At 47.1% G+C, this 20,131-nt stretch overlaps 1 protein-coding gene across 2 annotated transcripts in view; it reads right to left on the minus strand.

The window, feature by feature from the left end:
* FERRY3 (FERRY endosomal RAB5 effector complex subunit 3) overlaps window positions 1-20,131 on the minus strand; it is a 93,240-nt gene that overhangs the window by 15,488 nt on the left and 57,621 nt on the right. For both annotated transcript variants that reach the window (XM_068278361.1, XM_068278362.1), the window contains exons 12-13: window positions 10,528-10,585; window positions 4,657-4,724 (exon numbers count right to left, since the gene is read on the minus strand). In XM_068278361.1, coding sequence (XP_068134462.1) covers window positions 4,657-4,724; window positions 10,528-10,585 — 126 coding nt within the window. The remainder of the gene's footprint in view (window positions 1-4,656; window positions 4,725-10,527; window positions 10,586-20,131) is intronic.

Consider the following 20,131-nt stretch of genomic DNA (forward strand, 5'->3'; position numbering starts at 1 on the left):
AAAATTACAACATGTGATTAAACACAAATGAGGGGGAATTAGACAGGCTAAACTCTCTAAACACATACAGGGTGCATTTCTCTATGTTTTCCTTCTGTACTGTGCAAAAGTTCAGGTTAACTGTTCCTCAGTTAACCTGAACGATGCAGGGGGCAAGAAAAGAGCGGTTCCCCTGGTAACGGCAATACACATCACCGCTACAGGGAGCCGCGCACTTTCCTGCCCCCTGCATCGTCACAGCAGCAGCGCCGGGCGCGCTGCTGTGATCACTTAATGAGAGCAGGGAAGAGGAAGCGGCCGCTGCCTAAACAGGTAGTAGCCGCGGGGGGAGCGTGCAGCTATACTGGCCACTACCTACCTATACTGGGCACTATACTGGCCACTACCTACCTATACTGGGCACTATACTAGCTATACTGGGTCACTACCTACCAATACTGGGCACTTTACTAGCTATACTGGGCACTATACTGGTCAATACCTACCTATACTGGGCACTATACTGGCCACTACCTACCTATACTGGGCACTATACTAGCTATACTGGGAACTATACTAGCTATACTGGGGCACTACCTACCAATACTGGGCACTTTACTAGCTATACTGGGCACTATACTGGCCAATACCTACCTATACTGGGCACTATACTGGCCACTACCTACCTATACTGGGCACTATACTGGCCACTACCTACCTATACTGGGCACTATACTAGCTATACTGGGAACTATACTAGCTATACTGGGGCACTACCTACCAATCTGGGCACTATACTAGCTATACTGGGCACTATACTGGCTATTCTGGGCACTATATTGGCTATACTGGGCACTACCTACCAATACTGGGCACTTTACTAGCTATACTGGGGCACTACCTACCAATACTGGGCACTATACTGGCTATACTGGGCACTATACTAGCTATACTGGGGCACTACCTACCAATACTGGGCACTTTACTAGCTATACTGGACACTACCTACCTATACTGGGCACTATACTAGCTATACTGGGGCACTACCTACCCATACTGGGCACTATGCTAGCTATACTGGGACACACTGGGGGGGTGGGGGATCAGGTAAAAGTTTGGGGGTCGGCTTATATGCGAGTATATACGGTAACGGTCCCTCAGAGGGGCTCACAATCGAATTCCTACCACAGCCTATAAATATATTGTGTAGTGTATGTATCGTAGTCTAGGGCCAATTTAGGAGGAAACAAATTAACTTATCTGTATGTTTTTGGGATGTGGGAGGAAACCAGAATGTCAGGAGGAAACCCACACAGACATGGGGAGAACATACAAACTCCTTGCAGATGTTGATCTGCCTGGGATTCAAACCGAGGACCCAGCGGTGCAAGGCGAGAGCGCTAGCCACTACGCCACCGTGCTGACCCAAGTACTGTTTTTTTTTCGCAACATTTGCTACTTGTGTTTTTAGATTTTTTTTGTCAGTGGTCTCTGTGGTGTATTGAAGTAGAATTACTAGCATTTTATGAGTTTCAAAGGGTTTTATTGACAATTACATCAAGTTTATGCAAAGAGTCAAGTAGTAGAATCCCTTTATAGTAGACTCCAAGGGACCAGGCAAAGTATTTCACTATATAAGGCGTTTGCTATATCAAGAAATTGTCACACTCCAGCACATAAAGTATACTATAGTATTGTGTCTTAATTAAAGCGGTTTAACACCCAGCATTACAACTTTGCTTTAAAGAGTAACTGTTAGCCCCCAAATTGAATTTTAAAACACTATTGCAATGTTTTATTTATTATATAAGTGATCCAAAAAGTCAATGCACAAGTTAAAAATCAATCTAATTTTGTTACTATCTAACCTTTTCCCCCAGCTCCGGACGCAAGCCGCATATCAGATGCTATAGCATGCAGAGCATGCCTATGTCTGGCCGACCCTCCTCTCCCCCCCAGGACCAGGTGCCAATATATTCTCCCCACCGCAGCTGACCGCTCTGACACGGAGAGAGAGCGGCAGCACTTCCAGAGCAGCACCGCAGAGCAGCCAGCACCGTACATCTCTCTCACATGTGACTCGGCGGCGGCTGCTCTGCGGTGCTGCTCTGTAAGTGCTGCCGCTCTCTCTCCGTGTCAGAGCGGTCAGCTGCGGTGGGGAGAATATATTGGCACCCGGTCCTGGGGGGGAGAGGGGGGGTCGGCCAGACATAGGCATGCTCTGCATGCTACAGCATCTGATATGCGGCTTGCGTCCGGAGCTGGGGGAAAAGGTTAGATAGTAACAAAATTAGATTTATTTTTAACTTGTGCATTGACTTTTTGGATCACTTATATAATAAATAAAACATTGCAATAGTGTTTTAAAATTCAATTTGGGGGCTAACAGTTACTCTTTAAAAGATTGCTTACAGCTTACAAACTATTATGCCAGATTTTTTTTTAAGCAGAAATTCACTGAATGGGTAAAACATGACATTTTAGTGTTGGATTTAACTAGGAATCCGCATCAGTTCTTATCTGTAGTTACAAATGTATCTTTATTTGGAATACAAATAGACCTTTGAAAAGCCTGCCGGGGAAGCCCTCTTTGTTCTCTCAGAGCAGTGTTTGTTTGTTACATTGTAGATAGATACATTTGTAACTAAACAAGCAAGCACGAGGAGCATTTCTAGCTAAATGCAGCACTAAAATGTCATGTTTAATCCATTCAGTGAATTTCTGCTAAAAAAAAAAATCTGGCATAATAGTTTATAAGCTGTAAGCAATCTTTTAAAGCAAAGTTGAAATGCTGGGTGTTAGACCACTTTAAGTCAATAATTGGGAGTGATCTTTTCTTTTCAATGCTTCAGCAAGCGAGCACAGTGTCTAAGCTAGATCACACTGCACAGAGCTCAATATGCAGGGATTTGCATTCAATAATCATGCAACAGCTTGCACAGGAAGCACAAGTCTCACCAGGTAATGCAGGTACAGTACTGATAGTGTGCTCCTCTGTCCACATTTCTGTGCAGCCTGGATGATGCTGTAGCGCTGCAGCCGTGCACAAGCAAGTCACAGATGACAGGCAGTTCCCTCAGTAATCGGCACCGGCTGGTGCTTTTGAGGTAATCCTCGCTGGCCCACAGTAGTGTGGAGATAACAAGCAGGCTACAAGTAGCTGCCAGCCTGCCCACCAACCACGGCTCATGGCTCTCTGACTGACGTATGATGCATGCTCCACCCACTTTCCACTATAGCCAGATACAGAATACTGCAGGGGCCAAAAAACAGGTTTACTATAACAGAAGTTCTATTATATCAGAGTTTACTATACCAGGTATTACTCATATATATATATATATATATATATATATATATTTTACATACCTGGGGCTTCCTCCAGCCGCCTTCAGGCTAATCGGTCCCTCGCTGCCCCCCTCCGCCTGGATCGGCGCAGGCCAGCCACGTGTGGAAACGTTCTGCGTCTCGTGATGTAAGTATGAGTGCCCAATTAGCCAAACGACACTGGCCCTTTTCCACTATCAATCGCTAGCGTTCGTGCTGAACGCTAGCAATTGCGATTCAGCAAAAGTACAGAATTTTGCGGCAATTTCCCGACGTTTGCGATCGCGATTTTGCTATGCTGTGCACTGCATAGCAAAATCGCGGCAATAATCGTTCCACCGCGCGATCAGATAAAAAACGGATCGCGGTAGTGGAAATGACCTACCGCGATTCCCATGTTAAAAGCAAACCGTAGCGATTTGGAAAATCACTAGCGGTTTGCGTTTTGCGATTCAGCCATCGCAAGCGATGTAGTGGAAAAGAACCCTTAGCGACACGCGGAGATAATGATGGCATTACATCATATCGGATATTTAGGATCCTCGACTCCCGCACAAAGTGCCACCATTATTTGAACTGCCCGTCGCGTGTTCCCACGGGCAGGAAGAAGGGTTGGGGGAACAGCGGGTGACGCCCATGTGATCCCTCTTCCTGCGTCTTCAGGTTAGTATTTAGCTTTAGTATGTTGGGCCCGAAGTGGCTGAAGGCAAGTCAGCACCCATTTGATAAAATATATAAAATGAACATATCCGCAAGGATAGGGGTAATAAATAATGTGGGTCAGGAGCGTTGTGCCCATGGCCGTTAGCGCTCTGCATACGCAGCTACGAGGGGTAACATAGTGCGCATGCGCACGGCCATGGGAGCACAATCGAGGACGTGCCGCCGGGCCAACACATCTCAGCACTGTGCGACTCGGCTGCGGGACCAACGGCTGACAGAGATGAAGCGGGAGGCCGGCGAGGGACCTACAAGCCCGCGGGGGCTGGAAGAAGCCCAGGTAAGTAAAGGAACAATTTTTATTTTCACCTCTGGCAACCTCCCTAGCGGTATTGACAGATTATCCGTCCATACAAAGCATGCTGTGAACAGTATAAACGTGCATACACATCAATACTCTCCTGCACTGTATACTAGACCCTTGCTTGACACATTTTGGCAAGTTACAGGGGGAAAAAAAAGTTTTATTTTTATCACTTTTTGCACAGAAATCCTGGGAAAATTGAACGCTAGGGAGGTTTTTAAGTGTCTGGCTTTTTGAGGTTTCCTAAAAACTATCCTGTCGTTCTAGGCTGCCTTTTATGTTGTTGGGTGATTCTGTTATAACAATTCCAGCTCATTCAAGTGTACCTGTGGTACAAGAAACTGCACAGTCCTCGAAACTCCTCCGTCCCAAGACACCATTTCCATCATGAAACCTGCAAAGGCAGAAACAAAATCCGGTTAGACTCCCAACGGCCTGATTGTATCCTATATCTATGCAGCAATGGACCTCGGTGATACCGTGCAAGGGTGAACCTTGGAACGCATACACGTGGCACACTAGTTAGGTTTTACCCATCTTCTGCAGATCTATGTTAAAGCGGACCTAAACTCAGAACTTCCTCTCTGCGCTAAAAGATAAGCAACAGCATATCCACCTTCAAAGAAAAACATTGCTTTCTTGTAGCCGATATAAATCCTGCAATACATCTATCTGCAGTGTGTCTACTTCCTGCTTTCATGGAAGCAGACATAGAGTTAACCTCCTGTGTTTACAAATTAGCCATTTGAACCCTGGTCTCCCATGTCAAAGGCGGTGTCCTTAACTACTTTACGACAAAGCCAATTTAAGTTTACGCCTTGTTTTAGTGGTTACCCGGATGGCAGGGCGTAGATTTTTACATTGACAGACAGGTAAGGAACCAATGAAAGGGGCTCCTGACCGGCTCACAGGAACTCTGGTGTCAGACGGCAGAGTGGTGACGGCGATTACCGCGGGTATGTGCGTCGATTCGTCGGTGTTCCGCCATTCCTGGTACCAGCGGTCTCTGGTCCTTAAGGGGGTAGGGACAGCTGGTACTTAAGTGGTTAACCAGGACACTATCCAACCACTACAGGGTGCATTTCTCTATGTTTTCCTTCTGTCCTGTGAAAGAGTTCAGGTCCGGTATTAAAGGACACCCGAGGTGACGTGTGACATGATGAGATAGACATGTGTATGTACAGTGCTTAGCATACAAATAACTATGCTGTGTTCCTTTTTTTCTTTCTCTGCCTGAAAGAGTTAAATATCAGGTATGTAAGTGGCTGACTCAGTCCTGACACAGACAGGAAGTGACTACAGTATGACCCTCACTGATAAGAAATTTCAACTATAAAACACTTTCCTAGCAGAAAATGACTTCTGAGAGCAAGAGGTAAAAAAAGGGGAATTTCTTATCAGTGAGGGTCACACTGTAGTCACTTCCTGTCCGAGTCAGGACTGAGTCAGCCACTTACTTACCTGATATTTAACTCTTTCAGGTAGAGAAAGAAAAAAAGGAACACAGCATAGTTATTAGTGTGCTTGGCACTGTACATACCCATGTCTATCTCATGTCACATGTCACTTCGGGTATCCTATAAGGGAACTCCTGCATCTCATTGATTTCTCACACTTAGAACTACAGTCCGTCAGTTGGGACAATCGAAATCAGCATGAAGGGCTTCCGATTGGCCAAATTGGAGCCGGAAGGAGGAAGCGCGGTAGTGAGTCTCGGAACGCGTCCCATAGGTCGTGTGTGAGCGGAGTGAGACCCATAGAAGCCGACGGACCCCCCGTCTCCCGTGGTCACACCTGTGGCAATCAAGCCTCATTTAAATTTCAAATTCGAGTAGTTGAATACTGGAATGCCCATCCCTGCTTGCAAGTTGGAACTATTAGCAGCCTTCTTCACTACCTCCGCTAAGAACGTCATTGAGATGTGTTGGCTTCACAGCGACCTCAACACAAACGCAAGGATTGTACTTTCCATAGATCATTAAAAAGTCATTTTCCTTTCATTATGTCAACTAGGTAGTGCCTTTCCGAGATGTATGCTGCAAGTTCATCAACAGTGAATGGGATCTGCGCTGAGATTCCCAAAGAAGCTTGCAGCAGTGCAATAGCGTATCACACCGCTGCGCAGCGCATATGATGGGGACTGTAGAAGGGCTGTCTATGCCCGTCTAGCGTTCTTGCGCAGGGTCGCCATCAGAAATGTTTGGGCCCCATACTGGGCAAACCTACTGGGCCCCCCTCACCTGGCAAGTCACAATCTTTGAAGGCCTGAACACACTAATGTCCATGTGGCTGCTTTTCATGCGCTCCCATGGCTGGGAGCATTCTGCTTATGTTGAGTTCATTAAGACTGTAACTGCACTTGTGCAGAGCACTCCCAGCTATAGGACCACGATGGAACACCGTGTCCGGAACAACGCATGTGCAGTACCCCGCAACCCAACTGGATTGTATGGACTTCACAGGAGCACAACGTATTGAACCGGAAGGGTATTGAGGGAGCTGATGGACTACAGGGGGCTGGAAGGAGCCCCAGGTAAGTAAAAGTCCTTTACTCCCATTTGTTTACACAGGTTTACGTTAATCACTAACTGGCTTAGGTAACTCCTGCAAGAGCCCCCCCAACACCTCTAATCAAATGAATGGTCAGTTCATGTGTGGCCTGGTTCGCTGGGCCCCAGATTCACTCGGGCCCCAGATTCACTCGGGTCCCATACAGCAGTCCCTCCTGTTATGCCCTGTTCTTGCGTGTCGCACACTATGTGCGCTGCTGATATGTGCACGGCAGCACCCATAGTCTGAACGAGGCCTTATTTTTAGATTATCTTCAGTTCCGCTTTAAAGAAAGCCTGTAACATAAATAAGTGCCCCTGGGGGGTACTCACCTCGGGTGGGGGAAGCCTCTGGATCCCATCAAGGCTTCCCCCGTCCTCCTCTGTCCCACGGTGGTCTCGCTGTGCCCTTCCGAACAGCAGCCATGTCAATATTTACCTCCAGCGCAGGCGCAGTAGCGGCTCTCATCTCAGAGATAGGCGGAAATAGCCAATCTTAGTCGGGTCCGCTCTACTGCGCAGGCGTAAGTCGCCTGCACCTGCGCAGTACAGCAGATCCAACTGGGATCAGCTATTTCCGCCTGATCGAGAGCCGGGAAAGTAAATATTAAAGGTACTACTGCGACTGGGCCACAGCCTGACAAATGGCTGTGGCTTTGGAGGGGCCCAGTGAGACCACCGTGGGACGGAGGAGGACAGGGGAAGCCTCAATAGGATCCGGAGGCTTCCCCCTCCAGAGGTAAGTACGCCCCAGGGGCACTTTTTTTTTGGTACAGGGTCTCATTAACCTCCCTGGCGTTCTGGGTATTGCGTACATAAGTACGCATCACCCTTTTTGTTAAATAATTTTTTTTTCCGCTTGCTGTAGCTAGCTTATTGCAGTACGCCATGCCGTCCGCACCCACCCTCCCAATCCCCGCCGGCCATACTTAGGCGTCTGCGATCCCGCGAGAAGCGTGACTTCCTATCATCGCTTCTCCCGTCACCATGGTGATGATCGGACATGACGTCATTGACATCATGACATCATGGGGAGCTCCAATCCTTCCCATTGTGCAGCCTGGCGGTGATTCGCCAGGCTGCGCTAGGCGTTTCGCAGGGGGGGCAGACCCTTTAGCGGCGCATCGCGGCGGATCGACGGGTAGCGGCGGCGATCGGACAGAACATGTACCTAGCAAAGTGCTAGCTACCTGTTCTGAAAAAAACAAAACGTAAGTAAAAAGACCCTCCAAGGGCTGAGCAATCCTCCTTGGCGTACATGGACGAGCTGAGCTCGTTATTACCACCAAGGAGGTTAAGGTGGCCACACACACCACACAATAAAATGATTTTTTATTTTTACAGCAATTCGATAAAAACGATCGGTTGTACAGAAATATTGAAAGCTTTTTTCTTCATTCATTTTACAAATCTGATCGAATTTCCCATTTTTATTTGTTAAGATCAGGACTGTTGGATTTTTCTGATCACTTTATATAAACATCTTATGATGTGGGGTAGCTTGACCATTTCTTGATGTACAGACCTAAACAGTTTTTTCTGAGTTTTCAATCATTTTTTCATAATTGGGGAAAAATTGAACATAGGTGTGTGGTACATTGGTCTGGGTTTTGAAAGGTTACAATCCGTTAGAAAAATTGATTGCAATTCTTGAATTGAAAACAGATTTAAAAAAAAATGTATGCTGTGTGGCCATCTTTAACATAGGGAGAGAGAATCTGACAGGTTTTGGACTGGCCCACCTCCTCATAGGGAATTCTCAGTTATTTCTTTATTTACAAAAGCACTTGTTGAACTGCAGTTCAGCCCAACTGCTAAAAACGGTGCAAACAAACAGGGAAGCTGGCTAAAACCTTTATTCAAAGAGGAACTTCAGCCTAAACAAACATACTGTCATTAAGTTACATTAGTTATGTGAATTAAAATAGATAGGTAGTATAATCTCTTACCCACACTGTTTTAAAAGAACAGGCAAATGTTTGTGATTTCATGAGGGCAGCCATCTTTTTGGTTGAAAGGAGGTGACAGGGTGCATGAGAGACAGTTCCAACTGCCCTGTATCCTGAGCATCCCTCCCAGTCGCTAAGAAACCAGAATCAGAAATCCCATCATGCTTTGCACAGCATCAGGGGAAAAATGCCCGGCAGTTTTCTTTGATGGGGCGAAACTTATCTTCTAAGCAGCTAAAAATGAGGCTTAGGTAAGAAAAACAAAGTTCTGATGCTGTGAACCTGTTAAAGAAACAACAAGCCTTTTCAGTGCTGCTGAGTAGATTTTTAGTCTGGAGGTTCACTTTATTTATATAGCGCTGACAGATTACGCAGCGCTGTACTACTCTATACAGTGATGTGTAATGTCGGTGCTATATAAATTGTCTTGTCACTAACTGTCCCTCAGAGGGGCTCGCAGTCTAATCCCTACCATATATGTCTATGTATGTATAGATCCTTTTTCTATAGAGTGGTTTTGTAAAGAATATGAGGAGATGGAATAGTCCAAAATTACCCAGATCTTTGGGCTTCTTACTAACTACTGTAAGTGACAGCAACATAGGAATAAAGTCATTGATAGTGCATTTTACTCTGAGGCAAATGTACATTTTATAAGTGTGTATATGTTACGGCCAGAACCCGAAGTTTGGCCACTTCTAGTTCTGGCCGGCCACTTCGGGTTCTGGCCGGCCAATGTGCGAAGTGGCCGCTGCGCTGCGGCCAATGTGAGGAATGGAATGAATCCTGTATCATTCATGTATATTCTGGCCCCAGCGCAGCGGCCAAACCTATCGCAACTTAGTTATTTTAATGAAATTAAGCCGGCGGCTTTTTCTCTGCCTCTTTCTCTCTCCTCCCCCCCGCCTCTCTCTCCTTCTCTTATTATTGGCAGCACTACGTGTCCCCCTCCAGAGTCGTTCGTCGCACCAGGGAAGCCTGCCGTTCCTGCAGAGCGGGGTGCTGGCAGAAGCGATGTCTGCAGCCTCCCCGCTCTGCTCTCCCTGGCGCGACGAACGACTCTGAAGGGGGGACACGTAGTGCTGCCCATAATAAGAGAAGGAGAGAGAGGCGGGGAGAGGAAGGAGAGAGAGAGAGGCAGAGAAAAAGCCGGCGGCTTCATCTGTTTCATTGCCGCCGGCTTAATTTTATTAAAATAACTAAGTTGCGATACGTTTGGCCGCTGCGCTGCGGTCAGAAGATACATGAATGTTACAGGATTCATTCCATTCCTCACATTGGCCGCAGCGCAGCGGCCACTTCGCGCATTGGCCGGCCAGAACCCGAAGTGGCCGGCCAGAACTAGAAGTGGCCAAACTTCGGGTTCTGGCCGTAACATATATAACATGTCACAATTTTTCACGATACGTGCTCCTTAAAGCTCGAAGCCTCGATTGACCCGCCACGTTGATATGACCCACCCCACACAAACACACACAAAGAACACATGAGACGTGCTCAGGAAAGCCCAGGAGCCGCCGGTGCTGCCAGGAATCCGCCGCCGACGGGAGAACGTGAGTTTTACCAAACAGGTTGTGAAAACTGCACAGTCTCTTCTTCCTCCTGCGCAAGTCCGCGCCGCCTGCTTGGCTGGAACAATGGGAGCCGGGGGACGTGTGAAGAGAGGGAGGACATGAGGAGGGGTCAGGGCCCCACTTACCTTTCACACACTTAAACACCAGCTCGGCCCGCTTCAGACACCACGGTATGGTCATTTCCTAGACAGACAGGAGAAAGGCAGTCAGGAAGTGCTGAGCATTATGACTGTGAGGTGCTGCGAATGTTTCTGCAGCACGTGTGTGAGGGAGTGTGTGTGTGACTGCGCTACTGATTCCTAACCGACCAACTCCACCTGGTGTCAGAATGACGCAGGCCCCTGCAGGAGAGAGCCAGCCAGCCTTCACAAGCCAAGGGGTTACCAACAGACACCATCAACCATGGAAAAGTATTATTATTATGTATTCATATAGCGCCGACATCTTCTGCAGCACTTTACAGATTACATAGTCATGTCACTGACTGTCCTCAGAGGAGCTCACAATCTAATCCTACCATAGCCATAGTCTAATGTCCTACCATATTATTATTATGTATTTATATAGCACTGACATCCCCTGCAGCACATTACAGAGTACATAGTCATGTCACTGACTGTCCTCAGAGGAGCTCACAATCCAATCCTACCATAGTCCTAGTCTAATGTCCTACCATATTATTATTATGTATTTATATAGCACTGACATCTTCTGCAGCACATTACAGGGTACATAGTCATGTCACTGACTGTCCTCAGAGGAGCTCACAATCTAATCCTACCATAGTCCTAGTCTAATGTCCTACCATATTATTATTATGTATTTATATAGCACTGACATCTTCTGCAGCACATTACAGGGTACATAGTCATGTCACTGACTGTCCTCAGAGGAGCTCACAATCTAATCCTACCATAGTCATAGTATAATGTCCTACCATATTATTATTATGTATTTATATAGCACTGACATCTTCTGCAGCACATTACAGGGTACATAGTCATGTCACTGACTGTCCTCAGAGGAGCTCACACTCTAATCCTACCAAAGTGTAATGTCCTACCATATTATTATTATGTATTTATATAGCACTGACATCTCCTGCAGCACATTACAGAGTACATAGTCATGTCACTGACTGTCCTCAGAGGAGCTCACAATCTAATCCTACCATAGTCATTGTCTAATGTCCAACTATATTATTATGTATTTATATAGCACTGACATCTTCTGCAGCACTTTACAGAGTACATAGTCCTGTCACTGACTGTCCTCAGAGGAGCTCACACTCTAATCCCACCATAGTCATAGTCTAGTGTCCTACCATATTATTTTCATTCAATTTGCTGAACGAAAATCAGATCGGACATGTCAGAAATTATATATTGAACTATAGATCTGCCAAAAAAAATCTCATGGTGTATTCCCAGCATGAAGGCATTACTGGACCATTAGATCCAATGCAACTCTATGGGCCATCGATCGACCTAGATGTTCCATCCAGTCAGATCAAATAGATTGAAATCAATCAAAATCGGCCGCAAATTGATTCATGGGCTTCATTAAAGGACACCAGAGGTGAAAATAAACAAATGAAATACACAATTGTATCCATCCTCCTCCTCTTAAAAATGACTTTTTAATGCTGGGTACACACAATGCGTTCTTCCGCTCAATTTCCTGCTCGAGTCTTATCTTTTCTTATCAAATTCCATTCACTTCTATAAGAAATTGAAGTAAAAAAAATACAAGTTAAAACACTTTGCAAAACGCCCAATCATGCGGCAAAAACCTTGCAGGGAATTTTTTTCTTTCTTAATTAACTTACTGACCAATATGGGGGCGTAGCGCTTAGCACACTTGCCTTGCAGCACCGGGTCCCTGGTTCAAATCCCAGCCAGGGCACTATCTGCATGGAGTTTGTATGTTCTCCCCGTGTCTGTGTGGGTTTCCTCCGAGCACTCCGGTATTCTCTCACATCCCAAAAACATACAAGTTAGGTAATTGGTGTCCCCCTTAAATTGACCCTAAACTACGATACATACACTGCAGGATACATACATAGGGCTTGATTCATCAAGCTGCACTGCTAAAGCAGAGCAGCTAAAATGGAGCAGCGCAAGTTAAACAGTCAGCACACGCACTACAAGCAGCAGTGGTGCGTACCATACGCTGGTAGCTTGCGCACGCTCCTATTAAATATCACCCGCCGGGTCCTGTAGCCCTGGTAGAAGCCCCAGGTGAGTACATCTTTAAAGAGGAACTCCAGTGAAAACAATGTAATAAAAAAGTGCTTCATTTTTACCATAATTATGTATAAATGATTTAGTCAGTGTGTGCCCATTGTAAAATCTTTCCTCTCCCTGATTTACATTCTGACATTTATCACATGGTGACATTTTTACTGCTGGCAGGTGATTTCACTGGAAGTAGCTGCTGCTTGCTTTCTTGGCAGTTGGAAATAGCTGTAAACAGCTATTTCCCACAATGTAACAAGGTTCACCGACAGGAAAGTGCCAGGAGTACCACGGTCCTCGGAGTTTCTTGGGAGAGGGGTTTCACCACACTATCAGCCATACAGCGCCCCCTGATGGTCTGTTTGTGAAAAGGAATAGATTTCTCATGTAAAAGAGGGTATCAGCTACTGATTGGGATAAAGTTCAATTCTTGGTCGGAGTTTCTCTTTAAAGAGGAACTCCAGCCTAAACAAACATACTGTCATTAAGTTACATTAGTTATGTTAATTAAAATAGATAGATAATATAATCTCTTACCCACCCTGTTTTAAAAGAACAGGCAAATGTTTGTGATTTCTTGAAGGAAGCCATCTTTTTGGTTGAAAGGAGGTGACAGGGTGCATGAGACACAGTTCCAACTGTGGTGTGTCCTGAGCACCTCTCCCAGTTGCTAGGCAACGTGAATAACAACATAGGAAATCCCATCATGCTCTGCACAGCATCAGGGAAAAAAGCCCTGGCTTTTTTTCTTTGATGGGTGGAGCTTAGTTAAAAATGCAGCTAAAAATGATGCTTTGGTAAGAAAAACAAAGTTCTGGTGCTGTGAAACTGTTAAAAGGCCTGGTGTTTCTTTCAGTTCTGCTGAGTAGATTTTTAGTCTGGAGGTTCACTTTAAGTACCCCTTAAAAGAGGTTCTGTGAGGGTTAAAAAAAAAAACTAACAAACAAAAACAGACACTTACCTGGGGCTTCTATCGGCCCCCTGCAGCTGTCCCGCACCACCCTCCTACGACCCACCGTTCATGGTCTAATTCGGCATCTGATCCAACTGCGGCCACGCGCGTCATCGGGGGCTTACTGTGCAGGCGCAGTACAAGAAAACTTCGTACTGAACCTGCGCAGTAAGAGCGCGCACTATTAGTCTATTTAGACGAATAATAGACTGGTTCCGGCGACTGGGAACGGAGGATCGTAGGAGGACGGCGCGGGACATGACAGCTGGCGGTGTAGAGAACACGTTCTGGCGGGTAGGTGAGTGTAAGCTCTGCTGCCAACATGTCAGTCATTCCATAATTGAGCACCGCTAACACCGAGCACCTGACCCGCCGCCAATCAAACGATCTCTTTCACCCGGCGCAATCCACCAATTTGATTGATTTTGGACAGCAAAAACCATTTCTATGAGATTTGATCAGAGTGATCGAATGTGCAGGATACTGACTGGAAACATCGATAGGTGTAAGGGTGCCCATACATGACTCGATTCTCAGCATCGATATCTGGCCGATTCGATCATAATGATAGAATCTGGCAGAGATCAATGCCGCAACAAGGACACCCGGATCGATTTACGCCTGAAAGCGGTCAAAAGGATGGTTCGCACATGCTGCAGCGCATGAACCGTGTGACCTCTCTTCAGGAAGTGACATCACTACACGCTGCAGTGTCACAAGCCACAGGCAATTATAAAAAAAAGATGGCGGACACAGGAGGGAGTGAGGGGTCGCACCAGCATGACAGGTCAGCCTGTAAACCATCAGAAATCGATCTGCAATGTGTGGGCAGGAAACAGATCCACCTCTGATGAGAATCAGAATCTAGTCATTCGCCAAGCACGACTGGGGACCCGTTTCCATGCAGCGTCACTCCCGGCGGGGGCGGGGCTTGCAATCTCATTAATGGGCAGCACGGTGGCGTAGTGGTTAGCTCTCTCGCCTTGCAGCGCTGGGTCCCTGGTTCGAATCCCAGCCATGGCACTATCTGCAAAGAGTTTGTATGTTCTCTCCGTGTCTGCTTGGGTTTCCTTCGGGCACTCCGGTTTCCTCACACATTCCAAAAACATACAGATAAGTTAATTGGCTCCCCCTAAAAATTGGCCCTAGACTACAGTACTTACACTACATAATATAGACATATGGCAATGGTAGGGATTAGATTGTGAGCTCCTTTGAGGGACAGTTAGTGACAAGATATATATATATATATATATATATATATATATATATATACACTGTACAGCGCTGCGTAATATGTCGGCGCTATATAAATACTAAATAATAATAATAATAATTATACTGAATGGGATCGCGGGCTGAAGCATCCCGAAATGCAGCGATTCAGCGGCGAATCGCCGAGCATGCACGGAAACGGCAGACAATGCAGTCTATGCGCCGTCTGCTGTCCCTGCGATCGCATTTCCAGAAGCACGCATGAAAGCGCGCTGTATGGAAACAAGCCCTCAGTCGTGCCCAGAATTAGTTTTGGCAACAGCAGAGCATAAAAAACAAACAAGCAAGCAGATAACAACAACAAAATGTACAGGGATAGTGTGATAGCTAAATAACCATAACAAAAATCGCGGTGGGAGTGCAAGGTGCAATAGGGGTGGGAGTGGCTCAAGCCTGGGGGAAGAAAGGAGGAGGGGTTGACAAGGCGAGAGTTCAAGAGTCTTACAGCAGAGGGGGAAAAAAGTGTTCCTATGCCTAGAAGTCCTGGTGGGGGATGCCCCGGAACCTGGGTGTGAGGGGGTCATTCGCAATCCTCACTGATCAGATTTAATCCGAGAGGGATCTATCTGATAATGGTCGATCTGGTGGCAGATTAAGAAATATATCGCCACCTTAAAGCGGACCTGAACTCAGAACTTCCTCTCTACTCCAAAAATTAACAAACAGCGTAATAACCTTTAAAGAAAAACATTTCTTTGTTACAGCTGATACAAAGCCTGCAATAAATCTGCAGTGTGTCTTTTTCCTGCTTTCATGGAAGCAGACATAGGGTTAACATCCTGTGTTTACAAATTAGCTGCTCTGCCAAGGTAGCCAGCTGAAATAGCCAAGAGATCAAATTAAATTTGTGATGAGTCACAGATGAGGGGGAATTAGACAGGCTAAACTCTCTAAATACACACAGGGTAAATTTCTCTCTTTTCCTTCTGTTCTGTGCAAGAGTTCAGGCTGTGCTGTCACCAGATTCATTTTAACAATATTTTTCACCCAGCAAACAATGATGTTACACTGGGGTTAATGTTAAGGGATCGCAGCTCAAGCTGTGACTCTGCAGTTCCGCTTGAAGCTGATATTTCCAGCGGGATATTATAGGACAACCCTGGGAACAGAACTTCCAGAAGTGATCTTTTTTCTCAGAGAGCGGCGTTCTTGTCATAATTTATCTGCCTACACGCAGCGCAGGCCTGCATTTCATGCTGTCAGCACCGGCGGGGGCGTCCCCACAGTGGTTTCTGTGTTTTGGATAATGATAACAACTGACATCCGAATATGAAGACTTTTCTGGCGCTGTGCTGCACGCAAGTCACAGGATCGTCATGTGCGGAGGTGACTCGGTTCATGCGCCGCTCGGCAAGTCATTACTTAATAAGGCTGATTACAGATACGTTTATTGGCAGCTCACTGGAGACCCAGGGGCTAGATAGGGGCGCTAGCCTACTGATACGGGCGCCAGCCTACTGATACAGGCGCCAGCCTACTGATACAGGCGCCAGCCTACTGATACGGGTGCCAGTCTACTGATACGGGCACCAGCCTACTGATACGGGTGCCAGCCTACCAAAACATGCCAGCCGACTGGTATGGGTGCAAGCCCACTGATACAGGCGCCAGCCTACTGATACAGGTGCCAGCCTACTGATACAGGCGCCAGCCTACTGATACGGGTGCCAGTCTACTGATACGGGTGCCAGCCTACTGATACGGGTGCCAGCCTACCAAAACATGCCAGCCGACTGGTATGGGTGCAAGCCCACTAATGCAGGCGCCAGCCTACTGATACGGGCGCCAGCCTACTGATACCGGTGCAAGCCTACTGATACGGGTGCCAGCCTACTGATACAGGTGCCAGCCCACTGATACAGGCGCCAGCCTACTGATACGGGCGCCAGCCTACTGATACCGGTGCAAGCCTACTGATACGGGTGCCAGCCTACTGATACGGGTGCCAGCCCACTGATACGGGCACCAGCCTACTGATACGGGTGCAAGCCTACTGACAGGGTTGCCAGTCTACTGATATGGGTGCCAGCCCACTGATACAGGCGCAAGCGTATTGATACGGGTGCCAGCCTACTGATACGGGTGCCAGCCTACTGATACAGGTGCCAGCCCACTGATACAGGTGCCAGCCTACTGATACAGGTGCCAGCCTACTGATACGGGTGCCAGCCTACCGATACGGGTGCCAGCCTACTGATACGGGAGCCAGCCTACTGATACGGGTGCCAGCCTACTGATACAGGTGCCAGCCTACTGATACGGGTGCCAGCATACTGATACGGGTGCCAGCCTACTGATACGGGTGCCAGCCTACTGATACAGGTGCCAGCCTACTGATACGGGTGCCAGCCTACTGATACGGGTGCCAGCCTACTGATACAGGTGCCATCCTACTGATACAGGTGCCAGCCTACTGATACGGGTGCCAGCCTACTGAGACGGGAGCCAGCCTACTTATACGGGTGCCAGCCTACTAATATGGGTGCCAGCCTACTGATACGGGTGCCAGCCTACTGATACGGGTGCCAGCATACTGATACGGGTGCCAGCATACTGATACGGGTGCCAGCCTACTGATACGGGTGCCAGCCTACTGATACGGGTGCCAGCCTACTGATACAGGTGCCAGCCTACTGATACGGGCCAGAGCCTACTGAGACGGGAGCCAGCCTACTTATACGGGTGCCAGCCTACTGATACGGGTGCCAGCCTACTGATACGGGTGCCAGCCTACTAATATGGGTGCCAGCCTACTGATACGGGTGCCAGCCTACTGATACGGGTGCCAGCATACTGATACGGGTGCCAGCATACTGATACGGGTGCCAGCATACTGATACGGGTGCAAGCCTACTGATACGGGTGCCAGCATAATGATACGGGTGCCAGCATACTGATACGGGTGCAAGCCTACTGATACGGGTGCCAGCCTACTGATACGGGCCAGAGCCTACTGAGACGGGAGCCAGCCTACTTATACGGGTGCCAGCCTACTGATACGGGTGCCAGCCTACTGATACGGGTGCCAGCCTACTAATATGGGTGCCAGCCTACTGATACGGGTGCCAGCCTACTGATACGGGTGCCAGCATACTGATACGGGTGCCAGCATACTGATACGGGTGCCAGCATACTGATACGGGTGCCAGCATACTGATACGGGTGCAAGCCTACTGATACGGGTGCCAGCCTACTGATACGGGTGCCAGCCTACTGATACGGGTGCCAGCCTACTGATACAGGTGCAAGCCTACTGATACGGGTGTAAGATGGCTGTTCACCAGAAAAATGCCATTTCTCCAGATATATGAGCACATTTTTTGTTCTCATCATTTATCAGAATGGAGATGAGCCGATTTTTTTTTTTTTATTTATTTTTTTACAATTTCCACTAGATTCCCATGTTATTTATGGACACTTAAAGAGAACTAGAGATGAAGCACCCTCTTGTATTTTACCTTATAAATCAGTGGGAACATGACAGTAAACACCTAATCTGCTCTTTGTTTCATTGTTCTCTGTTTAATCTGACTGTTATCACCTCTGATAAGAATCCCCGACTGAGCACTCAGTCTGGCTTTGGTACGGAAAGATTATAGCTGAGTCTGTCTTCTCTGGTGTCTTTTCAAGCCCAAGCCTGCCCCCTTGTGGCTCTGCTATAATGACTCAGCTATAATCATTCCCAGGAAAGCCAGATTGAATGCTTAGTCTGGGATTCTTATCACAGCTGATAACAGACACTTTTAGCAGTGAGGATGAAACAGGGAGCATGGTAGGTGTTTTCTCTGATGTTCTTACTGATATATATGGTAAAATACACAAGGGTGCTTCGTCTCTGGTTCACTTTAATCATATTTCTATAGTGATGATCAGACTGATTGCCACTTTATAAGGTGCCCATAGTGTATGCCACTTTGTAAGATGTCTCTGTTTTATGTCGCTTTATAAGGTGTACACGGTGTGTGTCGCTTTAAAATGTGTCTATGGTAAATCCACTTTTAAGGCCTCACTGAGGTATGCCCCGCCCCCCCTCCCCACCTACTCTGCTGCGGCCCCCTCCATCCTTCCGATTCGCTCTCGGGGTTCCACAGATGCACGCCTATGATGATGTCACTGCCCAGCAATACCCCCCACGCTCTCCAGCAATGCAAGGCAGGGGACAGGTGCACTTGCATCACTGTACTGGAGGAGAATGCTGGGGCCCGACTTGAAGGATTCAAAGCTACTTTCCTGGCACCCATAACAATGTGGGCGGAACCTAAATGGGAATATTATTATTTGGGTTGAGGATGGGGTTAAAAGTCAGATAGTCAGGAAGGGTTATTTTGTTTTTTCTCTAATCCCAAAACTGGAGAAACTCTGTGGCCCTCGATTGGCCGGTCTGGACAACGCCTGCACTCTCCTTTTCTCCAGAGTTCTATTACTGTCGCCAGAATGCCACAGACATCTCCGCTGGTCAGGTCGTCGGTTAACACAAAACAAAATAACAATGCTGTGACCGAGGCGACCTCAAAAATACCGTCTCTGAGCGTCACAAAGTTCATGCGACACTCCAAGAGCCTGATACCTGTAAGACCAGTTCCTGCGTGTTTGTGGTCGCTGTGGATGTTCCAAATCAGGGCGGCTGGTCGTAAAACGGTACTTCGAGGGATTAGGAACCCTGCTATTAACCCGGCGAGAAAGCGTTGGGACATCCTCGCTCAGGTCGCGGAGTTCCTCCTCGTTCCTCTCCGGGCTACGTGCGCCGCTCACCTCCTACACACGGGCCTGATTCCACGCTCTGGTTTCACACTTTTTCGTTCCCCTTTTTTTGGCTCGCGAGGGAGAATGGATTTCAGATGTGGTCACAGAAAGAGCAATGAGTGAAACATGACAATTCCATATGTTGCTTTATTACAGCTTATGGTAGTCATTGAGCTCCGCCGCAAAGAGACCTATAGCAAGCAGCAATTAAAGAGGCCCTGCAGTGACCTATACTAAAATGCCTAGTTATTCACCTCTAGTTAGGACATTTTAATACGTTATTAACTACTTCAGCCTTCAGTCGTTTTCACTTTATGCATCCGAGCAATGTTCACCTCCCATTCATTAGCCTATAACTTTATCACTACTTATCACAATAAGAGCAAAGGAGTGTCCGCAACACTACACTATAATAATGATGATAAGAGTGTGCAAGGGCTCAAAAAACATGTAGAAATTTGCAAGAACAGAAAGCCCATAAACACAGCACCACTCTAATGAAATGATAGCATTTATTCAAAA

The sequence above is a fragment of the Hyperolius riggenbachi genome, chromosome 3 (genome assembly GCF_040937935.1).
Source record: "Hyperolius riggenbachi isolate aHypRig1 chromosome 3, aHypRig1.pri, whole genome shotgun sequence".
Classification (NCBI taxonomy): domain Eukaryota; kingdom Metazoa; phylum Chordata; class Amphibia; order Anura; family Hyperoliidae; genus Hyperolius; species Hyperolius riggenbachi.